Raw genomic sequence first — 24,955 nt, 5'->3', positions numbered from 1 at the left:
CCATACGAGAGGTCAAGGCCGAGCTTACTGCTATTGGCGACCGGACGGATCACCTAGAGCATAAGATACAAGAACTGATGTCCTCACACAATGACCTAATTGTGGTTCACGAACACCAACAAGCCGAACTGGAATCCCTTAAATCTAAGATAGCAGATGTTGAGGACCGTTCCAGGAGGAACAATATCAAATTCAGAGGAATCCCAGATTCGGTCACCAACTCCGAACTACTGGGTTACGTGATGTCTGTTTCGAAAGTTACTACCCTCAGCGAGCGACAATGAGCTGCTTATTGACAGAGTTCACCGCCTTCCCAAGCCTAGGTCCCTCCCTGCCTCCCTATCCAGCGACACCCTACTGAGAGTTCACTTCTTCACCACAAAAGAGCGTATCCTTCGGGCAGCCCGGGAAGCGGAATTATCTGATGGTTTGGGAGGTATCCAGCTGTTTCCGGACTTCTCTGCATTTACAATCCAGAAGCGTCGGGTGTTAGCCCCCATCACCTCTGCACTTCGGTCCCAGGAAATAAGATACAGATGGGGCTTCCCGGTTAAATTGATAATCACCTATGACAACTCCTCCTATGTTGTTTCCGACCTCGAAGCCGGAGCCAAATTGCTGGCCGACTGGGACATCTCAGTTAAAATCCCGGATGCAACCTGAACTTCTCCGACATGTGCTCTTATTTTTAATTTTTTGTACATATTTTTTGGGAGGGCCATGAACACTCTGCCCTAAGTTGGACTTATACTGCTCTCCGGTACGACTTCCTCTACAAGAAGCCGTGAGTTGTATTGTTGGTTCCTAATGTTGCTTTTCTCCCTTTAAGTCAGTTCAATATTTTGTCATTCTTGTTTATGTTATGATGACACTATATAGCCTTGTGTAATATTTAGTTCTATGCTAGGCCGGCCCTGGGTGGGTAGCCAATGCCACTTTCCCCCATGTTTATCCTACTGCATTCTGTTATCCCTGCAGTAGTCACACAGGCCCGATATACTGGGTCATTTTGGTTTTTTCTCCCGCCCTTACCTGGGCTTTGTGTGTTTTTTCTGTGTTTTTTTTCCCTTCTCCCTTTTTCCCTCCCCCCCCCCCCCCCCCCCTGGGATGCCCTTAATCTATCGACCATTAGTCTTGCTCTCATGGTCAAATTGATCTCTTTAAATGTCAAAGGCTTGAATTCCCCAATCAAACGAGACTAGCACTATCCTTTTTTTACAAACATAAAGCAGACATAGTGGCCCTACAGGAAACCCATTTTTCATCTCTCCTTCCGCCCACTATGAAAGACCCCCACTATCCCACAGGCTACTTTGCTAATGGCCCTTTCAAAAGAAATGGTGTAGCTATTCTCCTTAGAAATACGGTTCCCTTTGTTTTACACTCCCAAATTGCCGACAAATCGGGCCGATACATAATCATTACTGGGCTTCTGGATGATAAACCCACCACTATTGTTTCCCTATACGCCCCTAATTCCAACCAGGTCCCATTCCTTAGGAAATTATGCTTACTTATTCAGAGGGTGAGAATAGGATCATTAGTTTTGCTGGGAGATTTTAATTTAGTTGTTGATCCGAAGTTGGATAAATCTCCACCTAACCCTAACACCAATAAACCCCGTACTGCACCCTCCTTAGCCTTACGTAACCGTTTAGCGGAATTTGACCTTTATGATATATGGCGCATCCAAAATCCATCCGGTAGGGACTATACATTCTTCTCCCCAGTCCACAATTCATACTCCCGTATTGATCTTATTGTATGTGATAAATGGTCGTTACAATCTGCCGGTGAGGTAGATATTTTGCCCATCTCCTGGTCGGACCACGCCCCTGTAGTGTGGCGCTGGGAGCTTTCTAAGCCTTTTCTACCCCCTAGACACTGGCGTTTCTCCCCTCATTTGCTGTCAAATATTGCGGCAAAGAAAATTATTACTGATAGCATCTCCTAATTTATAGCTACAAACTCCCCTGATGACACCTCTTCCCCAACGTACTGGTGTGCCTTTAAAGCTGTTATCCGAGGTTCCGCCATTCAAGCAGGAGCCATGCTTAAAAAACAAGCCGTACAGCTTCAAAATACATTGGAATCTAAACTCAAAGTGGCTGAGGATAAAAACAAACGGCTACCTACTAGGGAACTCCGCAAGAAGTGTCCGATCTCCGTAGCAAACTCCAAAAGCTCTTGGTTGCTAGAACCCAAACAGCCCTGAATAGACTCAGACAGAAATTCTATTTATTTGGGAATAGACCCGGTAGGATGCTGGCCCGGAAACTTCGAGCCCAGCAAGTGTATTGTTTCCCCATCGGGCTCTAAATTAGCAAACCCCCTGGATATTGCTAATCAATCTAAACACAGATGCCTTGACCCCCAGCCTACTCCAGCACTTATTCAAGATTTCCTCTCATCCATAGACTTACCCACCTTGCCATCGGATATTTTAGAAGAGTTGAATGCCCCCTGGTCCCCAGCCCAAATTGATATTGCCATTAAATCTCTCCCGAATAATAAAGCCCCAGGTCCAGACGGCTTTATTAACGAGTTCTACAGAGAGTTCCACGACCCGCTCTCCCCGATGCTATCTAGGCTTTTTAATGAAGTAGCCCAGGGGGGTAGCTTCCCCACAGAGATGCTGGAAGCCCGTGTAATCACAATTGCCAAGCCAGGGAAAGACCCTTCCTCTTGTCAGAATTACCGCCCGATCGCCCTACTTAATGGAGACATCAAAATATACGCCAAATTAATTGCAACCCGAATCAACGTATATTTACCCTCCCTGATACACTCAGACCAGGTTGGGTTTGTGCCCGGCAGACAAGCCTCGGATAATACCCGCAGGGTCTTTAACTTGATTGACTCACTACAGGACACGGAGGGCTTCTTGTTGCTCTCCTTAGATGCCGAGAAAGCCTTCGATAGGTTGAATTGGATATATATGGAGGCAGTCCTGTCCAAATTTGGCTTTAGCGGTCCTATACTGTCAGCCATTATGGCCTTATATGGCTCCCCCACAGCTCGAGTATTTAGCAATGGCTTTGTGTCAGACACATTCCCTATAACCAACGGCACCCGCCAAGGTTGCCCCCTTTCACCCTTGATTTTTGTACTGGTAATGGAACCCCTTGCGGCCAAGATTAGATCAGACAGCAAATTTCCAGGATTACTTTGTGGCCAGACCTCCCATAAACTGTGCCTCTTTGCAGACGATGTCCTTCTCTTTGTCACCAACCCCATCTCCTCTCTTCCACACCTACATGACCTTTTATCCATGTTTAGTGCGGTATCCTATTATAGGTTAAACACAACGAAGACTGATGCCATGCCGGTAAACTTACCTGAGGCAGAAGTGGCAACATTGCGTTCCCTCTATCCTTATAACTGGAATACCAAATCTATTATATATTTAGGTGTCCACATCCCTCCATCCACTCCAGCGGTCTTCGATGTGAATCTGCCTCCCCTCATTGTTTCCCTTCAAGCTTTGACCTCGTCATGGCTTTCTTATGAAATCTCATGGTTAGGTCGCTTAGCTGCCTTTAAAATGACATTACTACCAAAGCTCATGTACTTATTTAGAACAATCCCCTTCAGTTTCCCCAAGAAATACTTGGACAAATGCAGAGTTATACTCACTAAATACAGGTTGAGTATCCCGTATCCGAGTATCCGTTATCCGAATTATTCCAAAAACCATACATTCCAGAAATTGGATTTTTTTTTTTTTTGCTGCTAAAAACTTACTGGGGACATTTGTAACAGCACTACTGAGGACATGATATGTAACTGGCACTATATATGTGCAAGAAAATGATTGCTTGGCATTCAAATTCAGTGCCTGAGATAGTACACAAATTTTGTTTCATGTTTTGAAACCTTGTTTTTTGAACAAATAAAATATATTTGTGTGCATTTCATGTGGTTGATGTGTTTATACAGCATAAATGCAAGATACTTCAAAATACATCATTGAAAATTAAAATATTCCGAAATACGGAATAATCCGTTATCCAAAATTCTGCTGGTCCCAAGCATTTTGGATAAGGGATACTCAACCTGTATCTGTGGAAAACCCACCCACCTAAATTAGCTTACTCCCGTATGGTCTTACCTAGACACCGTGGAGGCCTGGCCCTTCCGGATTTCTGTGCATACCAGGATGCTTGCATCCTAGCTCAATTGAAATACTGGATAACTCCCCATTCTTCCCCCTGGGTCACAATTGAACAAACTACATGTTCTACATTCCCCCTTGCAGATATCCTATGGACACCTAGACATCTACGACCATTAAATTTACGGTTACTCCCCTCTACCTCCTCTGCCATACGTATATGGGACAAGTTAGCCTCCAAATTGCTTGATTTTAGCCCCCCTATTGCGGCAATGTCTTTGACAGCCATTGCCAAACTGGTTCCCAACTTGAACATATCACCATGGCTCCAGTGTAACATACGTGTATTGGGTGACATCTTAGACGGAACTAACTTGCTCACTTTCCCGCAGCTTCAAGACCGTTTTGCCATCCCATCAGGTGAACTGTTTCATTATATTCAGATTCGACACTGGTTTCAGAGCCTACCTCGCCCCGCTCGCCCCCCCGGTGCTGTAGCTAGCTCGGTCCTGGCTCGTTTAGCAACGACTAGGGCGCGCGGGGAGATCTCTTTTTGGTATGAAGTAATTGTTAACTTGCCCATATCTAAAAAATCGAATGCTCAGCTTCGCTGGCAGAAAGATCTTGACATTACTCTGTCAGATCCCCAATGGGAACGTATTTATAGTTCATCCTTTCAGATGTCTAAATGCCTGAACCATGCAGAGATGCATGTCAAACTGCTTAACAGACTGTACCTCATGCCTGATAGGTTACATACCTTCTGGCCATCCTGCTCTAAACTATGCTGGAGAGGCTGCGGTGAGGTGGGACACCTCTATCATGTCTTTTGGACCTGCCCCTTATTGCGTAATTACTGGAAAGATGTTTTTAAGCTGATCAATGAGGTCATGGGCCTAGCCCTCAACCCAACCCCAACAATAGCATTATTGCACCTCTACCCCACGGAAGTCCCACCTCATTGCAGATATTTGCTGGGACAAATGTGTATCGCGGCAAGGGCCACATTAGCCCAAGCATGGAAAAATCCCCTACCTCCGCTGGTGATAAAAGTTTTTCATAAAATCCAATTCCACTTTACAATGGAAACTGAATTTATTCCATACTCCTCCACATCCTCTTCCCCAATTGTGAAATGGATGGCATGGCATAACTATATTACAGATGGTGAAGGAGCGGCTCTGTTACCTCAACCCAACGGAACGTCTCCCTTGCAGTTCAGTCTGAACGAAGCACCTACTTCATGATACAGTCAGGCTATACTCCCCTATTTCGCTAAGATAGGCAATCATGACCAAACAATTACCAACTCTATCTCTCTCTTTTTTTTAAATACCCACACAATAAGGACTAGGTACAGACCAATTACTACCCCCAAGCAAATGAATCCACATAGAAACACCAGATCATGTACTCATAATAACACTGTAGATTACACAGATATGGACACGGTTGGAACAGACTGTGTCAACCACCACATCAATCACCATTATAGGCTCACAGACCGACATTCCCACTAAGGAGCAGCCCAATTAGGATGAAGGGAGGGTGAATAGAATGGTAACCTCCCATAGGGACCCACAGACCAATAAGAACATTACGACCCCAGCCAATCAATGAACAGCAACAGGAACAGTAAAAGGTACAAATATCCTGATCCAGCAAACAGACAGTAACCTTGAAAAAGGCAGCACATGCTGAAAGGCGTTGGTTACTCATCATTACTCACAGGACACAGAGAACTATCACAAAACATCAGCTGGCGAACAATATCTGGCCAAGTCTCCTCCGTGAGGAGTAGAGCGCACAGGCACTGCGGTACGTGACCCCGGGCATCAGCGCTGGTCTCGCGAGACCTGACACCCGGAAGTCACGACCGAGTCAGTGTCAGTGGAGCCGCAAGAAGGAGCGAGGAGAGGACGCTGCGGCTGCAGCCGTCCACAACAGAGGCACTGACCAGAGCGGTAGGGACACCGCACATCACTACAGCCTCCGAGACCAAGCGGGAGAGTACCCGCATCTTAGTCTGGACTGACTAACTGCGGAGGTGAGCCGGACCCACATCTACTACATCAAAGCACCAAGAAGGGTAAGAAGCAGTTCAGCGGGACGCCGCTCACTGCTTAAACCTCCACCTGACTTAATTCACAAATCTGAGTGGGTGGAATAGAGAAAGATCATAGTGCAGATTATCTTTTGGTTAAAATGAAATTTAATATAAGTCCGCACTTACAAAAGGTAGACTTTTTTCATAGCATAAGTGATAAAACCCCTCAGGCAAAGCTGCTAGCAGTCAGATGGATCGGGCACAAACAACATCGATAAGTCCATATACCAGTCCGGAACCAGAAGATGGATGACCTCTGCTATACGCCTCGTGGATCGCCAGACAGCCTCTTCTTCCTGGGGAGTCTTCACATAAACACTCAACGCGTTTCGATAGTCTACACTTCTGAAGAAGACTATCGAAACGCGTTACGTGTTTATGTGAAGACTGTTTATTTTTACTGTGTCTTAAGGCTATACACTGAGCGCTGTGTGTGCAACACCCTTTTGTCTATTGTAATTCACAAATCTGACAGTAAAAGGAGACTCGCAACAACCACACCACCTGTGTTCCCACACAGTGTAGGTGAACTCCCACTGGACAGTTAATCACACACAGCTGCTAAGGGACATAAGCCAACCAGGCTTATGGTATAAAGGGGTCCGTTGATCCCCTAATTCCCCAAAGGGGCCCCTAGTACACTGAGTGTGTCACCACTAACATTTGTGCAGCACAGCATTTCACCGTTTACCTTTTATGTTTTGCAAAGATGCAATAAACATCGTTGTAATAATACACTGCACTACCGTCATCTTTTTCACAATAGGTAGACACATACAGAGGGGCAGCGCTATAGCCCACCCATTGTTTTCCTATAGGTTGTGATTGATTGTAAGGAGGAGGAGGCACAAAACGGTATATATACCCTTCATTGTACACTTGAGAGCTATCCCTGAGGACGAGCTTGTAGGCTTGAAACAATTGTTGGATTGTTCATGTCTTTTTGAATACAGAACACTGATTGCAAGTCTCCAAGTGACAACTCCTGCTTTGATGAGCAACTGTGCTGTATATATCTATATATATATATATATATATATATATATATATATATATATATATATATATATATATATATATATATATATATATATAGATAGATAGATAGATAGATAGATAGATAGATAGATAGATAGATTTTTTTGACCTGTGACATCACCATGAGAAGTAAGCAGGTGCTGTACATATGGAAAGAAGATTTTGGGTGAATCGGTAGTGGGTTGGTGGGTAGCCTAGCTCTTTAAAATTACTACATTACCAAAGTACCATAAGTACCAAAGTACCATAACAACACTCACTAGAGTGTTATGATTACTTACAGTACAATGTACATGTAAAAAGCTAATGTTCTACACTATGAATATCTTAAATAAATAAATATATATATATATATATATATATATATATATATATATAAACACAGCTGAACAATATCGTTTTCAACATTTTGCATGTTACCTCTCTGTGCCATATTGGATTTGTTGTGTTTGCAATAATAGTTGATCTCTTTTCTTGGCCATGATGGGCAAATGTTGGAAATGTGCTCTTTTTCCCAGGTCGTATGGACATTTTTAGGTAAGGATCAGGGTTAAAAAACATCCCCTTCTTTAATCCCACTGCTCTGAGATCTGAAAGATAAAAAAAATACAGATTATCCCCTTGCACAACATGAAGCAACTATTTAATATGCTGTATGGGGCTTGGGAGCAACATGCAGTTCAGCTATGTTCTTCAGAATTCAGGGGAGTACACTACTTACACTAGTGTTGCAAATGGGGGGCTGGCTAGGGGGGTACGCAACAGAACTGGAGGTAGGAAGGGGGTCGAATAGGCTCAGTCCCGTCTATGCTGCGCCGGCCTCCATAGTCCCAGCTATGAAGCGCAGGCTTCCAGAAACATACTGACCATGCACTGTCAGGAGGGAAGCTGGGCAACTTAAGTCCAGAATGGTAATGACAGCTATTAATTAACAGTTAATTATATAGCAACGCTATATCAACTCCATTGCACTGTACAACTGTAAACAGATAAAAAAAATACTGGGTAGGTACAGTCAGTCAAAACCATAAGGTAGGAGGGTTGTGCTTGCAAGCTTACAATCTATAAGGAAATAGGCATTGATTCACAACGGAGAGAGAGATTACAGATTTGTGTTAAGCTAGGGATAAGCACAGGAGACATAGCTTTACTTATTTGTGCGGGTATAGCGTTAAGACGAGAGGTAGTAGAGTGGAAGAGAAAAGTTTACATATTTCATCATGGAAGAGATTGTGTTTGGTTCAATCGCACAAGACTGTGTATACTTAATAGTTTCAATATTCTTAAGACTCCCTGTTTGTTTTTTTATTTATCAAGACCATAGAGGTAGGTAGATTCAGAGATGTGCTACCACAGACAAATAAAAAATTGTATCATACAAAGAGGAGAGAAAGATTTGTCATGGTGTGGTGCACCCATTCATTAATTCACACGTAAAATATAACTTGTCTTATTCTGTTTAAGAGCAAGCGAAAATAATAAAAAGAAAACACATATATAGACAAACAAGTGAAAATGTGCGTGTTTAAAACGTCCCCTGCGGGCAGTCTGTCTAAATACTCTTGCGATAGAAGTATCCTCTTGGGATTGGGATCAAACCAAGTACCCGACACGTTTCGTCTGTTTATGCGACTTCATCAGGGGTTTGATACTTATAGTATGAATCTATAAAAGTAGAACATAATTGTAAGTATATACAACAGGAAAGACATTGATGACAATTTATAACCATCTTTTTTACAGCTTGACATGAATAACATTGGATAAGAAAGAGATGGCAAACAGAAGGGATCCAGAACAGATGGATGAAAGAGGAAATGACTAAAGGTGCCCACAGACGCATCAATTATCGAATGCGTTTTGTACTTTTTAAGCACAAATTGCATCTTATGTACAATTATTGGATGGTGTTTATGGGCTTGTGCGATGCGATGCACGTTCCCGGGAGCCCGATATTGTATGTCTAAAAAAGTACGTGCTGCACATACTTTTTAGACTACATCTGAAATTTAACATTACAAACATGGATTCATCACATCGCATCGCATGCATCCAAGTGCACATTGCATCGCAAGCTGGAAGAAAAATTGTATAGAACCATTGTACAGACAAAAACGCATAGCACAGTACAATTGTAGCGTCTGTGGGCACCTTTAGAGTCTGTCATATTTGATAACCATTAAATTAACGGATTCTTCAAAAATATCAAGACTATTAGAAACATAGAAACATAGAATTTGACGGCAGATAAGAACCACTTGGCCCATCTAGTCTGCCCCTTTTTTTTTTTAAACATGTTACCTCAAACCATATTTGATCCTTATTTTTTTGTAAGGATATCAATATGCTTATCCCAAGCATGTTTAAATTGTACTACTGTATTTGCCTCTACCACCTCTGATGGGAGGCTATTCCACTTATCTACTACTCTTTCTGTGAAGTAATTCTTCCTCACATTTCCCCTGAATCTTCCTCCCTCTAGTTTCAGTGCATGTCAGGCATTGAGTGATAAAAATTAAAAAAAAATATGAAAAATATATATGTATAATGGCATACCTTTTAAGGATGTTAAAATTCCTAAAGAAGTTAGAATAAATTTTTTACAATGGATGTTCGAAGTGAAACAATGAAAGTATTTACTGTAAATAAAATATAATATGTTGATTATAATATCCCACGTGCGTTTATTTCTAACTATTAGTGATTTATTTTTATTTTATTATACCTGTATTTATTATTCTTTAATTAAGGATTTTTATCAATCTTCAGTCTTTCGCTATCTTCACAGGAAGTGATGTCACGGTCTTCCTCTATAAATACCCTTTCTAGGGCCCACAACTAATCACTTGCCCTTTGGACATTGGAGAGTGCACATGCTCAGGCTACATTTAGGTAAGCGGAAGGAGAACGTGCCCACTTTTCTATTTATAGAAACAATGATTCTTTATTTCCGCATTTTAAACATTTATTATCTTTTATGTACTAATTAGAATATCCATTTACTAATTACTAATTACTAAGTACATTTACTAATGGATTTAAATAGATTCAAATAGATGATTAACATATATAGTTACTTATAGGCTGGAACTAAGGCTTGATATACCAGTTACTGTACCCTTGATCCAAGCTCAAAAGTTAAAAAGTGACCACTTTTCTTTTATGGAGGTATGTACAAATTGCAATACTATGATATATAATCAATACATTGATTAATCAGCTGATAATTAAAGAATATATCCACCCATAGGCTAGGAAATAAGGGTTCTCGCCATAATTGGCTAACCTTACCCACACAAATACAGTTTACCTGTCCTGAGTACCATTCTATGAAAATTCACTTAAGAATGAGATTATGATTCACTCACAAATGGTATGTATATATGGAGGTACATATTTTAGTTCAATCTGTATGATTACCCCCCCAAAAATTTACTAATCATATTATTCCAATATCTTAGGTAAAGTGTTACCATTGAAATAGAGAAAGATTGAAGATTGAAGATTGATAAAAATCATTAATTAAAGAATAATAAATACAGGTATAATAAAATAAAAATATATCACTAATAGTTACAAATAAACACACATGGGATATTATAAATCAACATATTATATTTTATTTACAGTAAATACTTTCATTGTTTCACTTCGAACATCCATTGTGAAAAATTAATTCTAACTTCTTTAGGAATTATAACATCCTTAAAGTTATGCCATTATACATATATATATATATATATATTTATTATTATTATTATTATTATTATTTTCATATTTTATTTAAATTTTTATCACTCATTTCCTAATAGTCTTTTGATATTCTTGAAGAATCCATCAATTTAATGGTTATCAAAGATGGCAGACTCTTAGTCATTTCCTCTTTCATCCATCTGTTCTGGATCCCTTCTGTTCGCCATCTCTTTCTTATACAATGTTATTCATGTTAAGCTGTAAAAAAGATGATTATAAATTGTCATTGATGTCTTTCCTGTTGTATATACTTACAATTATGTTCTACGTTTATAGATTCATACTACAAGTATCAGACCCTTGATGAAATCTCATAAAAAGACGAAACGTGTCGGGTACTTGGTATGATCCCAATCCCAAGAGGATACTTCTATTGCAAGAGTATTTGTTTTTTATATGTTTTATAATAAATGTTTTATATCTAAGAAGAATTCTTGGTTGATAATTTTATAATTGTACAAAGAGTGGGAAGACTGAATTCATTGAAAAATTGTATATGGGCGCTGAATAACACTATTGGGTTGTGTATTGGATTGTGTGGATCCCTCTAGTAGGGGATCTAGTGTTATCAGCGACCGCTCTACAGTATATCTAGCGCAAATACCTAGTGATATTGTTTAATTGTTTTGAGATATATATATATATATATATATATATACATACATACATACACACATACATATATATATATATATATATATATATATATATCATCAAGGCATTGGATTCACATTACAAATTTCACAATTTGGTAAAATTAAAATTATATTAAGAGATCATTTGTGAGGGGGTGGGGCGGCAGAATTTCCACTGCCTAGGAGCCTCCACAGGATTTAATCCTGCTTCATTTTCTTGATTGTCATTGGTCTTCTTTAACCTTCCTGACTGTATTTGATTATTTTACTTTTCTGTATGAGTTATATATGATGTCATGCATGTCATTTACACACACTACTGTATATGTATTTTGCTACTGAAATTTGATAAAACAGATATTACAAAAAAATATTATTTTACATTTTTATGTTTTATTATTCGTATTAGCCTCTTAAATTTAGTTTACACAAAAAATGAACACTGAATAAATTAGCTTCTGCTGATTACATTGATATGTAGCATGCCTATACATGCAACATGTCAGTGTAATCAGCAGAAGCTAATTGTGTGTCCTAGTTGCACCACTTTGTGAATAAGACTTAAGGAGTGTACACACAGACTGCAATCGCTGGCAATATGGTCACTTAGCCACCTTATGATCACTGGTCACAGATGCTTGCTCCTGCGACCAGCTAATTCCCTCTGCGGCTCCCCAGGCAGAGGTTCCCTTTAATCAGCAACCATCTCTTGTCGCTGATGAAAAGGAGACAATATATCGCCCCCGTGTGTACACAGCTTTACTGTAATTGAAAAGTCATACGCAAAGACGTGCTAGTGAGTCACACCATACCATAGTGTGGCTAGAAGGGCTGTTTAATAAGCAAGGAGGGTAGATGTTTGTGGACACATTTGTATGTACTGTACAGCTTTATGTGAGATTTCTATTGTTTGAATCAGCTATGAATTTACTGGATACATATTGGACTACATATTGGGCTACTAAAAATGTACTTATACCTGATAAGGTGAAGCTGGCAAGTTTTCGACATTGGTGAACAGCAGTAAACCCTTCCACACCATCTGCTCCCATCTAAAAAGAAAATATGAGACATTTTTGTTACATAATATTCACTCTCAGAAATTTACATTGCATGAAATTGGCACCATATTGGGAGAAAATCTATTGTGCAGATACAATCAAGGTATGAGTTTTTTCTTATTATCCATTTTACTCTACTCTTCTTTATCCTCTCCTTCAGTGGCGTAACTATGAATTGTGCCCCCCCCTCGCCGCACCCCCCTCCCCCGTCCGCAGCCTTACCTGTCTTGCTGGTCCCGGCTCCCTTGCTGGCTTTATTCTTCTGCTATGGAGACGGACCAACACAAAATGTCCGCCCCCCATACAGCAGACAGTTTCAGAGAACAGTCTTTTATATGCCACGGACATTTTATTGTGGTCCGTCTAGCAGAAGAATAACCGTCCACCACTGAAGACAGGTAAGGCTGCGGGCGGCGGATGGGCGGGTGATGGACGGGCGGGCAAGCGGCGGATGGGAGGGGGCTAACTATAGCACCGCAACCCCCCATCGCCCCCCCCAGCGGGGGCTGCGGTGCTATAGTTACGCCACTGCTCTCCTTCCTTTGTTGACCTCTTAATTAAAGAAAGTTTTAGCTATCTGTTCATGTTTATTATAAACAACCTGCAACTTCATCTGCATAACTGCAACCTACTTAAATATACATATAGACATACTAATAAACATAATTCTTATATCTATACTTTAACAGCATGTAAGACAAAACTGACAATACAGACACAATAAGGAAAGGTGTTAGGTAAACTACAAATATTGAGTGAGGAAGGAAATTTCCTCTCATTCTCCTCATTCTCCTCAAAGCAATTGAGACTTTTCCTTAAATCTAGAGGGGGTGGTCATTTTGATTCTTGACCTTCAGTCAGGGCCGGAGCTACCCGCTCAGCAGGGCAGGGAGGCGCCGGGTAAGAGGACCGCTCTCCCTGCTGTACATCCGTTGCTGTCCTCTGTGGCTGCCAGCAGCTGCTGCACCGACAGCACAGAGGCTCCCTCCCTGCTCATAAGCACCCTGTCACACTAGCAGTAGCACCAGCTGGAGTGTAACGGAGGCTAGGTGCCTTGATGTAAGGTTTTTGCATAGACGACAGAAGGGAGGGATGCAATTGGATAAAAGAAAACCAGTTTTAATAAAGATACTGCGATACAGAAGATGAACTGTGGCACAAAGGTAATACTGAAGATATGAAATAACCAGAGTCAATGATATATAAAACTAATTGTAAAGTTCGTTGTGGATGGATAACAAGGTTGAAAACTGAAGATGACTTGAAGTGTAGATTTGAAGAATAAACATAAACTTGAATAGTTGATTTGAAGGATTTACTTGAAGAGATGATTGAATTGAAGATTGAATGATTGAATGAAAGATTGAATGGTTGAACGATTGGATGATTGGACGATTGGGTGATTGGATGGTTGGGTGATTGGACGGTTGGAAGATTGGATGGTTGATGGGATGAATCCGGGAAGTATTGCAGCAGGCCTGAGTAGCTGTGACCAGGGAGAGTTGCAGTGGAAGTAACCGTCAGGTGAGGAAAGGGTGATCCCCTTTGGGGGGCTAACCTTGTCCGGACCGTAGAGGCGGCAGCAGGGTTCTGCAGGTGGATGGTCTTCACAGCAGGCGAATAGGTGTGGATTCAGTCTGGAGATAGCTGACAGGCAGCAGCGCTTTCAGCAGGAGTGGGAGTCAGATGCCTAGGGAAAGGACATCATTGTACTGACTGACTGTTTGGCCCAGCTGGTCAGTATTTAAAAGGAGAGCTGCACTGTAATTGGCTGAATGTAATTGGTAGTGCAGCCTGGTTGGAGAAACCAACAAGATGGCCGCCGCCAGGGAAGGCGACATGTTTCAGAACTAGGAAGTGTGTGCAGTACACTCCAGGCAGCGTGTCCAGCAAGACCCAGGCAGAGTTCACAACATCATTGCGCCTCAGTGTGGAAGGCATGGGTGGCAGGCATGGTGGTCGTGACACACCCTTTTTAGCGCCGCTGCAGAGACCAAAAAATGGGCAGAGCTAATGGCAGGAGGGGGCAGAGCTACACGAATGGAGGGAGCTACAAGGAAGGAAGAAGGAGAGGATGACCTGCCAGCCTAAAGTGCCGTGAACTAGTTAAGTAAAATGTGTGTGTACTGCAACTGGTGTGGGCATATGTACAGGCAGCACTACTACTGTCAGCAACTGGTTTGGGCATATGTATAGGCAGCGCTACTACTGTCAGCAACTGGTGTGGGCATATGTATAGGCAATGTTACTATTGTCGACAACTGGTGTGGGTGTTCTGTATAGGCAGCACTACTCATGTCGGCAACTGGTGTGGGCAAATGTATAGGCAGCACTACTCGTGTCAGCAACTGGTGTGGGCATATGTATAGGCAGCGCTACTGCGGTCGACAACTGGTGTGGGCATATGTATAATCAAGTGCTATTAGTGTCAGCAACTATTGTGGACATATGTACAGGCAGCGGTACTACTGGTGTGGGTGTTATGTATAGGCAACGATACTATTGTCGACAACTGGTGTGGGCATATGTATAGGCAGCGCTACGGCAGTCGGTGACTGGTGTGGGCATATGTATAGGCAGCGATACTTCTGTTGGCAACTGCTGTGGGTGTTATGTATAAGCAACGGTACTATTGTCGGCAACTGGTGTGGGTGTTATGTATAGGCAGCACTACTCGTGGCGGCAACTGATGTGGGCATATTTATAGGCAGCGCTACTGCTGTCGGCGACTTGTGTGGGCATATGTATAGGCAGTACTACTTCCATCGGCAACTGGTGTGAATGTTACGTATAAGCAGTGCTACTCCTGTCAGAAACTGGTGTGGGCGTTATGTACAGTATAAGTTGCACTGTTACTGTCGGTAACTGTGTGCTTTTTATATATATATATATATATATATATATATATATATATGTATATATGTATATAGGAAAGCAGAGGCAGGTGATGGACACACGGCGCTAATTAGGTGATTTCCACACCAGCAAATGGGGCTAGACAGGGTCCACACTGTAGCTTTTTTGGCACTTAAGTCCAATGTAAGAACTGCAGCCTCCTCCAAAACTCCAGGGTCTCACGAGAGGAAAAGGACATCTGTTAGAAGAAAGAACAGGAGGGGCGCTCCATAGTGCAAAAAAGATGATTTTTATTTGACAGGTAGACAAATATACCAGGCAAGAGCAATAATGTACCCGTACCAGTTAAATCAACACTGGGCTGGGTACCACAAGATAATATCTTGTGGTACCCAGCCCACAGTGTTGATTTAACTGATACGGGTACATTATTGCTCTTGCCTGGTATATTTGTCTACCTGTCAAATAAAAATCATCTTTTATGCACTATGGAGCGCCCCCCTCCTGTTCTTTCTTCTAACAGATATATATATATATATATATATATATATATATATATATATATATATATACACATACAGTATATATAAGCAGCGCTACTACTGTCGGTAACTCTGGGCATTATGAAGTCATATGCAGGTGTACTCTAGGCATTGCGTGAAGCATGATGTGTGTCGTAATATTATATGGGCATTATGGTGTACGGCATATAGTGTAAGGGGCTTTACTCTGTGTGGCATAATACATAATGGGCATTACTGTGTGTTGTAAAATGTGTTATAGGCATTAGGATGTTATTAGTACTTTTATATTACCACGACTCCTACATTTTGCCGTGTGCCTTTGGCGAGTACTCTCCTATTTTTAGTGTAGTGGTGGGGCAGTCACCATTTCCCTTTCTGGCACAGGGTGCTAAAATGGCTAGTTAGGCCACTGGTTCTGTTGTGCTACTGTGTGGTGTAATTTGGAATGGGATTAATTTTATGTGGCCATGCCCATTCCGTGTGAGATGACATATCTTTCTTACAGAGTGCACTGTCCCTTTTTAAAGTTTGGGAGGGTGCAAATTTATAGTTTGCAGGAGGGCGCTGAACACCCTAGAACCGGCACTGCCTTCGGTGCCCCATACCATTATCTACTGCAATACCATTGTGTTTTTTCGAAGGGAAGTAAGATTTGGTCCTGTAACTGCCCATGCAAAGTTTCAATAAATACACCCCAGGATTTATAGAACCTCCTGCCTCCCTCTTCCAATTCTGCTAATGCATTATCTTTCTCCAAATACATAGTTTTCATAAGGATGTTTCTTAAATTTTCCAGCCTAGAGGCTCTTTTAATTGTCCAATTCTTCAATATAATTATTTTTGTTATATTGTCATGGCTTATTTTCTACTCAATAAAGTCTGCCCATAAAAGAGCTTTGGGTTCAAGGTTTATATGTATTCCAAATGTGTGTTTAATAAAATTTACCACTTTGTACCAAAAACGCCTAATTTTAATGGAATCCCAAAAGCTGTGCTTATAAAGTGCTTTTGTGGATTACATTTAGGGCATATTCCCTTTTATTCTGGGACCATGTGCCTACATTGCCCCTGTGAAATATATGCTCTATAAATAGTGCGGAAGTGAACCTCTTGCAACATTGCAGAGGGCAAAGTTTTCAAAACTTTTCCTATTTGTGTAAGAAAATTTGGTACTAAAGTTTCATTAGGAAAATCTTTTGACCAAGAGATGTGAAGTGTGGCCCATAATTGTTGAGTATTGCAAGGGAAAAGGTCCCAATAAAAAAAATCTTGTTTTATACGGGGTATTCATTTTAAAAAAAAACATTACTTTTTTTACATTCATTAGTGTGAGAAGTTAAGGAAATTGGGGGAGTTGAAGGAGTGAGAGTTTGAATATAGTAATTGTAAATACATATAAAATTGTGCTTTTCCCAAGTTATATATATCAGAGAGTGGAAAGTATAGAATATTCCTCCTGGGTCATAAACATCTTTAATGTCCATAATACCTCTCTTTACCCATTCTTTAAACATTACGTTTGCCAACGCTGGTATAAAGACGGGGTTTCCGCATATAGATGTATATTTAGATCTGGTATATAAGCTTTCCAGATGTTTATGAATCTTTATCCATGATAGATAAGCAGATGAAAATAGCATATTAGATTTCATAGCAGCCGGAATTAAACTTTTTGGAGTATGTAATAGAGCACTCAATGAATACGGTGCAACAAAGGTTTCCTCTAGCTCAAAATTTGTATATATCGGTCTCCGTAGTAGCCAATCTGATATATATCTAAGGGAGACAGCCAAAGAGAATCTCTCTATATTTGGAACCGCTAGACCACCCTCCTCTCGTTTCAGCTGTAATTTATTTAGCGAAATTCTAGCTTTTTTTCCCTGACCATAAGAATTTTGAAAAGGCCTTATTACAGTTTTGGATATCCCTTTTTGAAATCCTCATGGGGAGCATCTGGATTAAATAAGATAAATTGGGAAATATTACTGATTTTAATACTGCCGCAAGGCCCAAGAGATATAATGGTAGGTTGGTCAATTCGACTAACTGTTTAATTATGTGTTTAATCACAGGGGAGAAATTATTTATAGTGTTAATTCTAGCAACCGCCATCTTTGAAAGCCCACGCAGTTCCTCTTCCCTGCCTGGGGTGTCGCTGTCTGCTGTGGTGTTTCTAGCATAGGTCTGGTTTGCATATCAGTGCTGATATAAGGACCACACTGTGCTAGAAGAACTACAGCAGACAGCGACACCCCAGGCAGGGAAGAGGAACTGCATGGGTTTTCAAAGATGGCGGGTGCTAGAATGAACACTAATTTATAAATAATTTGAGGTAATTTTTATACCCAGATATTTCATTGCCGTTAACACATATCTAAATTGTTGATAGGTCTGTTGAAAGTCTGTAGGAAGTACAGTCCTCCCCATATTTAACTTGTAGCCTGCAAAGGCCTCAAACTGATCTATGTACTTATATATGTTAGGCACTGTAACATCTGGGTTTGAAATAAAAAGTAACAGGTCATAGATGAACAACGACATTTTGATGTCATATATGCCCAATTTTATACCATGAAACTCCTTATTGGATCTCAGAGCTATGGCTAAAGGTTCAATTGCGAGAGCAAACAAAAGAGGAGACATCGGGCAGCCCTGTCTTGTTCCTCTTGATATCTTAATAGGATCCGATAAATATCCATTACATAAGATCTGAGATTGGGACAACCATATACAGTAGATGGTTAAAAGTTGCGGCTGCTATCACTTTTCTATTCATCATATTCAGCTTCCCCATTTCTTTTTCCATTCAATGGGTTTCTTGTAAGCAAGCAACTTCAACATTTAGTTTATTTAGGTATGTCAGAACCTTTTTTCTTTTTGCTGGGGAATTTATTACCCCCTACATTCCATGTAGCAAATTTAAGATTTGGCATACCCAAATAACTTTTTTATATATATTTCTAATTGAAATTGCTGTCCCCATCTTTATCATTCTCTTGCTTCACAGAGTTAAAGTTCCTAACCTTACCCCTTCATTTTCTTATACTAGATATTTAGGACAATGAAGCGAGAAAAGGCCAGCAAAAAAGAACCATCATTTCAGTAGGAAGTACTTTAAATTCAAAAGCTCCTATACATTCAATTAACTATAAACATTCTTTCTAGATCGAGGTTTTAGGATACGCTCTTTTTGGACAAATATTTTCCAATCTTATTTCCTTCTAGTAATATAATATTTAAGGAGGCCTGGGCTATTCAGATGGTTTAGCCCCAAATTGATCTAAATATGTCTTTGCCTCCAATGGATTGGAAAAATCTTTGTACAGTTTTAAGTGAGGGGGCCTTTTAAGGATTAAGGTAGACCTATCAGTTGAAGATTATTCCTTCTAGATCTATTTTCGATCTTATCTAGCTTTAGCCATATCTGTTGTTGAGCTTTCTGCATTTCTGACGTTTGATTTTTTAAAAGAGCAGTGTCCTGGAATATTTCTCCTACTTTTGTTCTGTCTATTGAATATGGTCCGAAATCTGTTTTATCTGACCTTTTATTTCCTCTACGGCCTGCTTCATGACCTCAGTCTGGGTCTGTAATAGGGGCTCTAGAGTTTGCTTGATTGCCTGTACCATTGCTTGGTAGTCTTCACCTCCCATATCACGGATTGGGGGTGGGAAAGCTCTCTCTTCTTGGCTGTTGCTATTACTAGGCCGTGGCAATATTTGCTCTCTGGTGTGTGCGTTCAGCACGGTCCCTTTGGGCTTTTGATGGCATAGTTGGCCTCGGGTCTACTGTACACCGGTCCTCAGTGCCGTGCTTTGAGGCTGAGGGGATAGAAGGTGTCTTTCAGGCAGACATCATCTGGTATCTCGGGTTAAATGGAGGGTAGGTAATGGAGCTCGCTCTCCACGCAGACTACTCTATGCTGCAGGAACTAGAAGTCACTTCTGGTTTTGAAAGATTTTAATTTATAAGCATACATATTCCAAAAAGACTTTAGGGCATTTTCAAGGGAATTGGTATTTTATGCATGCAAAAACATACGTTTCCACATATATTAACTGACCCTCACCAATCTTGCAAAGCAGAAAACATTATGGAAATATTCTGCACACAGCAGAGTTCTAATGTTGCTCATAAACTAGTGTGGGGACATAAACTCATCAAGCTACAAAAGTGAAAAATTTCAGAGCTTATCTGCAGGTACTAATGAGTGTTACAGTATAAGGATATCTGAAATGTGAAGAGATCCAACCAGGTTCCTCTGTCTCCTTTGGCTTTGCAGTACACATGCATGCACGGGTGGATTAGCCATTATATCCACCGGGAAGTTTCCCGGGAGGCCGACAATAGTGAGGCCGAAATAATACAGTAAATAATACACTGACTGATCAGCCGTCCCCGGACGTCCCCTCCGTGTGTTCCGTGCATCATTCAGCTGCAACGCCTCTGCTGGATGCGGCTCGGACTCCTCGAAGCCGCTTAGTCCGTCCCCTGTTACAAGGCTGATTGGCTGTGCTGCCGCTGATTAGTCTCTTGCACTGCATGCTGCTGCCGCTGTTTTAAAAAAATCTTTAAGCGGCACAGCGGCGGCGTGGGTGTGCGGGCTGCAGACAGGAGCTATGTGGACCACCTGGCAAGATGCCGCAGGAGATAATGCCCCCCCATCCACCGGGACACCACGCAAATTTCCGGCCCACTGTAACTTCTGCCGTGCAGACTACGTAGTTAGCATTATCAGTCAGCATTGTGTCACCTATTATTACATTGCATCAGTTATGGCTGCCGAACCATTAACCATCTTCAACCTGCGCAGACAGAGGAGGAGTAGTTGAAGTTTTTACAACGCCACTATTTGCTTCCAGAGACACAGACCTGTGTCAACGGGCATCCTATGTGACTCAATGTAAAGGAGCTTATGTGGCGCTGTGGGAAGGTGGTCAGTTTCCGGCCCGCACAATGGTTTCGCGGCTGTCACCTGACATTTCTGACCCTTCTGCGATTCATATTTTCGTGGGCAGAGGAGCTGACAAGCATTCAATTTTGTGAGCGCCTCCTCATGATTTCAAACAAAACCGCTGTGATATATAACAACCTCATGAGGGAGGCGTGTACCCTCGATTTGATGTTGCAGCCCCAACGCCGGATTGGCGGACCTGGCAAAATTGTTGAGGTGGTTGTCCAGCGCAAGAATCATGTTGGACGCATCATACCTCAGTAGTGGCTCTTTGGTGGCATATCCCGTGAGACAGGTGAATGTATCATAACACCAATGTCCAGCCATGTTGCCAGCACTCTGATGTCCACCATCCAGACACATATTGAACCGGGTACCACATATACTCAGACTGTTGGCGTGCGTACAACACACAACAACTTGAGCAGGCGGGGTACCATCATGCGCGCATCAACCACCACTACAATTTTGTGGACCCAGACACTGGGGTTCATACCCAAAATAATGAAAGGTTCTGGGGCTCATGCAAGTGGAGGAACAAGAGACAGAGGGGCACTGTGCGTCAATACCTTGACTCCTAACTGCATTTTATTTGGCGCAAAACCCTTGGTGCAGAGAATGCTTTCCTGCACATTTTACAAACACTAAGTCTGGTCCCAACGGCCGACAAACCAGCTGCATGCGCTTGCCACGCTTCGGGCTTTATAAAATCAACTCAATGCCGACATGGATAGTGGGGGTATGAACAGGATGGGAGGACACGTACCGCGTCCCCGCTTCAGGCTGGCGTGGATGGTGGTGATTTGAAAAGGAAGCATTTGCCAGTATGTAACATGGAGCACTGGCAAAGCGTCCTTTATTGTGCATGACACACACTTGCACCCACATCTCCCTTTGTGCACGAGACTAACATGTTCTGGATCCACCCCTGCCGAGCAATGTATCAGCGGCACTGCACAGGGCCCTGTTGCTGGATGCGGCCCCACCTTCTCCCACCCACTGTCCTCTTCTCTATCCTCTCCTGGCCACTGCCCGACCTCCTCCCACCTCACCACTTTCTCACCATATACTGCAGTAAGTATAAGGCCCAGCACTGCTGGATGGGGCTCTGCCTACTTTTATGCTGGCTCTACCCATTAATGATTTGCTGCCACCCACATAAGGCCACTTCCAGATATTTTCCAGGGCCACTTTTGGTCCCCAATCTGCCCCTGCATATGTGATGTAAAGTAAGACATGTTCAGTAACATTGCTGGATCAAAACTTAACAGATTAAACTTTCACCACTACTTATTAGTAACAAAAGTGTGTACAGTAGGATAGGGATGTTGTCTTACTTATTATTACTATTATTAATTTCCATTATTTTAAAACACACATTTTTCATAACTCCGTACAAGCCACTAAAATTCGCAGGATACATAATTGCTAACTAATAAAGACAGTAACATAGTAAAATAGTAATTAATGCTGAAAAAAGACGGTAATCCATCGAGTTCAACCTATTTGACTTGTAACTACTGACTTGACTATGTCATATCTTAGTCGCCAAAAATGTATCCAGTTTTGATTTAAATTCATTAACAGTAGTTGCTGTAACCACCGCTGCCGGCAATGAGTTCCACAATTGTACTGCTCTAATGGTGAAGAATCCTCTTCTTAATTCAGTATGGAATTTATTTTCCTCAAGTCTCAGTACATGCCTAAGTGTCTTCAGTATAGGCATGTTAGTGAACAAATCATGTCCCAATCCTATATTTGAACATACTAATCATATCACCTCTCAATCTCCGTTTCTTCAGTGAAAACATATTCAGCCTTTTTAACCTATCTTTGTATTGTAGTGATTCAAGACCTTTTACTAGCTTAGTCGCCCTCCTCTGTACCTGTTCCAATTAATTTATGTCCTTTTTAAGGTGTGGTGCCCAGAACTGAACACAATATTCCAAGTGTGGTCTCACCAATGCCTTGTAAAGAGGCACTATCCCATTAGCATCCCTTGAATCCATACCCCTTTTAAATGCATGCCAGTGTCCAGTTTGCTTTTGCTGCTACACTTGAGCAGTGTGCACTATTACCAAATTTTTCAGCTATGAAGACGCCTAAGTCCTTCTCTACAGCAGAATTCCCTTTAATAACTCAATTTAGCCTATAAGTAGCTTGTTCATTTTTGTTCCCATAATTAATTACTTTACAATTTTCAACATTAAACTGCATTTTCCATCTTTCCGCCTACCTTTCAGGTTTATTTAAGTCACTTTGCAGTATTTCCACATCCTCTCAAGAGTTTATTTCCTTACTCAATTTCATGTCATCTGCAAATATTGCAATTTTACTCACTATGTCACTTTCAATGTCATTAATGAATATATTAAAAGGTGGGTCCCAATATTGAACCTTGCAGGACTCCACTTTGGACCTTACCCCAGCTGGAATGTATGCCATTTACCACCACTCTCTGTCCCTGATTGTTCAACCAGTTTTTAATCCAATTACAAATTTTATCACCTAACTCTAAATTACCTAGCATTATTAATAACCTTTTATGATTCACCTTGTCACAAGCTTTATCGAAATCAAGCAGCATTACATCAACAGATTTCCTTGAGTTCAGCTCGCTACTGACTACCACATAGAAGCTAATTAAATTAGTCTGACATGAGCTATTTTTGACGAACCCATGCTGAGCCATACTTATCACTTTCTCCTGTTTTAGGAAATGTTGGATACTATCTCTTAATATTCCTTCTAATATTTTCCCCGCAATGGATGTAAGGCTGACTGGCCTATAATTTTCAGGGTTAGTTTTGCTACCTTTCTCCCATATTGGTACTACGTTAGCTATGTTCAAGTTTCTTGGTGCCATCCCCAGATAATTGTAGTGCTATGACAGAACTCATTTATTTTAGTATCCTAGGGTGTATTTCATCCGGGCCAGGAGATTTGTCACTATTTAGGTTCTGTAATGTATTTTTGACTATTTCCTCACTCAAACATACAGTTTGTGTAGGTATGTAAATATGTGTATGTATGTATATATATATATATGTATGTAGGTGTGTGTGTGTGTGTGTGTGTGTGCAGAGGTGCGGCACTTAAAAGAAATCAGATCCTGACACAAAGGCCTTCCCCGAAGCTCAAATAGTAGTCATCATTAAATTGTTGAGACTAATTCTCTTCAATAATTTTTTCATCTATGATGATAGGTTTTACTTGCAAACACAGTGAACATCACGATATTTGCATAACACGGGGCTGCGCTGGATCCCATTGCACAGCCCCGTGTTATGCGAATATCGTGATGTTCACTGTGGAGGATGCACTTTTTATGGTGATCCTGCCATGGTGGGCAACACGATATCGTTCAGTCGGTATATAGATGGCCTGTCTGTCGTCTGGAAGGGCACTAAACTAGAGTTTGAGAATAGTATGCGTGAATATCATGACGGAGGAGGTCCCATCTCCTTCACTTATTCCATGATCAGGTTTCCATGAATTTTCTGGATGTATCCATCCAGCAAGGTAATTTGTCCTCTACAGTGTACACAAAGCCCACAGATTGCAATCTTTTGCTACAGGCAACTAGTTGCCATCCTAAACCCCTATTACAGGGCCTTCCATTCTCAAAAATGGTCCGCATCATGCGTATTAACAGTAACAGGGAAAGTGCCATTGAGCAAATTGACAATCTGGTCAATAAGCTCTTATCACGGGGTTACTCCAAAAATATCTTAGAGACAGCCAAGAATAAGGCTCTAGCTTTGAATCGTCAGGATCTCCTGTCCCCAAAGCACTCCAAAAAGCAAGACTTACTTGTCTTACCTTGGGTAAATCGCTATTATGTCCTATAAACGGACATTCAGAAAATTGCTAAACAACATTGGCCATTAATCTCCTCGGATGCTTCGACGGGCC

General features: G+C 41.4%; 1 protein-coding gene across 2 annotated transcripts in view; it reads right to left on the bottom strand.

Annotated features, from left to right (window-relative positions):
- The window catches only part of HECW2 (HECT, C2 and WW domain containing E3 ubiquitin protein ligase 2), a 478,030-nt gene that overhangs the window by 387,844 nt on the left and 65,231 nt on the right, over positions 1 to 24,955 (bottom strand). For both annotated transcript variants that reach the window (XM_083153595.1, XM_083153596.1), the window contains exons 5-6: positions 12,627 to 12,699; positions 7,680 to 7,849 (exon numbers count right to left, since the gene is read on the bottom strand). In XM_083153595.1, the coding sequence (XP_083009721.1) occupies positions 7,680 to 7,849; positions 12,627 to 12,699 (243 nt within the window). The remainder of the gene's footprint in view (positions 1 to 7,679; positions 7,850 to 12,626; positions 12,700 to 24,955) is intronic.

Source organism: Crinia signifera, chromosome 7 (genome assembly GCF_055691185.1).
Source record: "Crinia signifera chromosome 7, ASM5569118v1, whole genome shotgun sequence".
Lineage (NCBI taxonomy): Eukaryota > Metazoa > Chordata > Amphibia > Anura > Myobatrachidae > Crinia > Crinia signifera.
The sequence above is the reverse complement of the archived record's forward strand: the minus strand, read 5'-3'. Positions and strand labels throughout refer to the sequence as shown.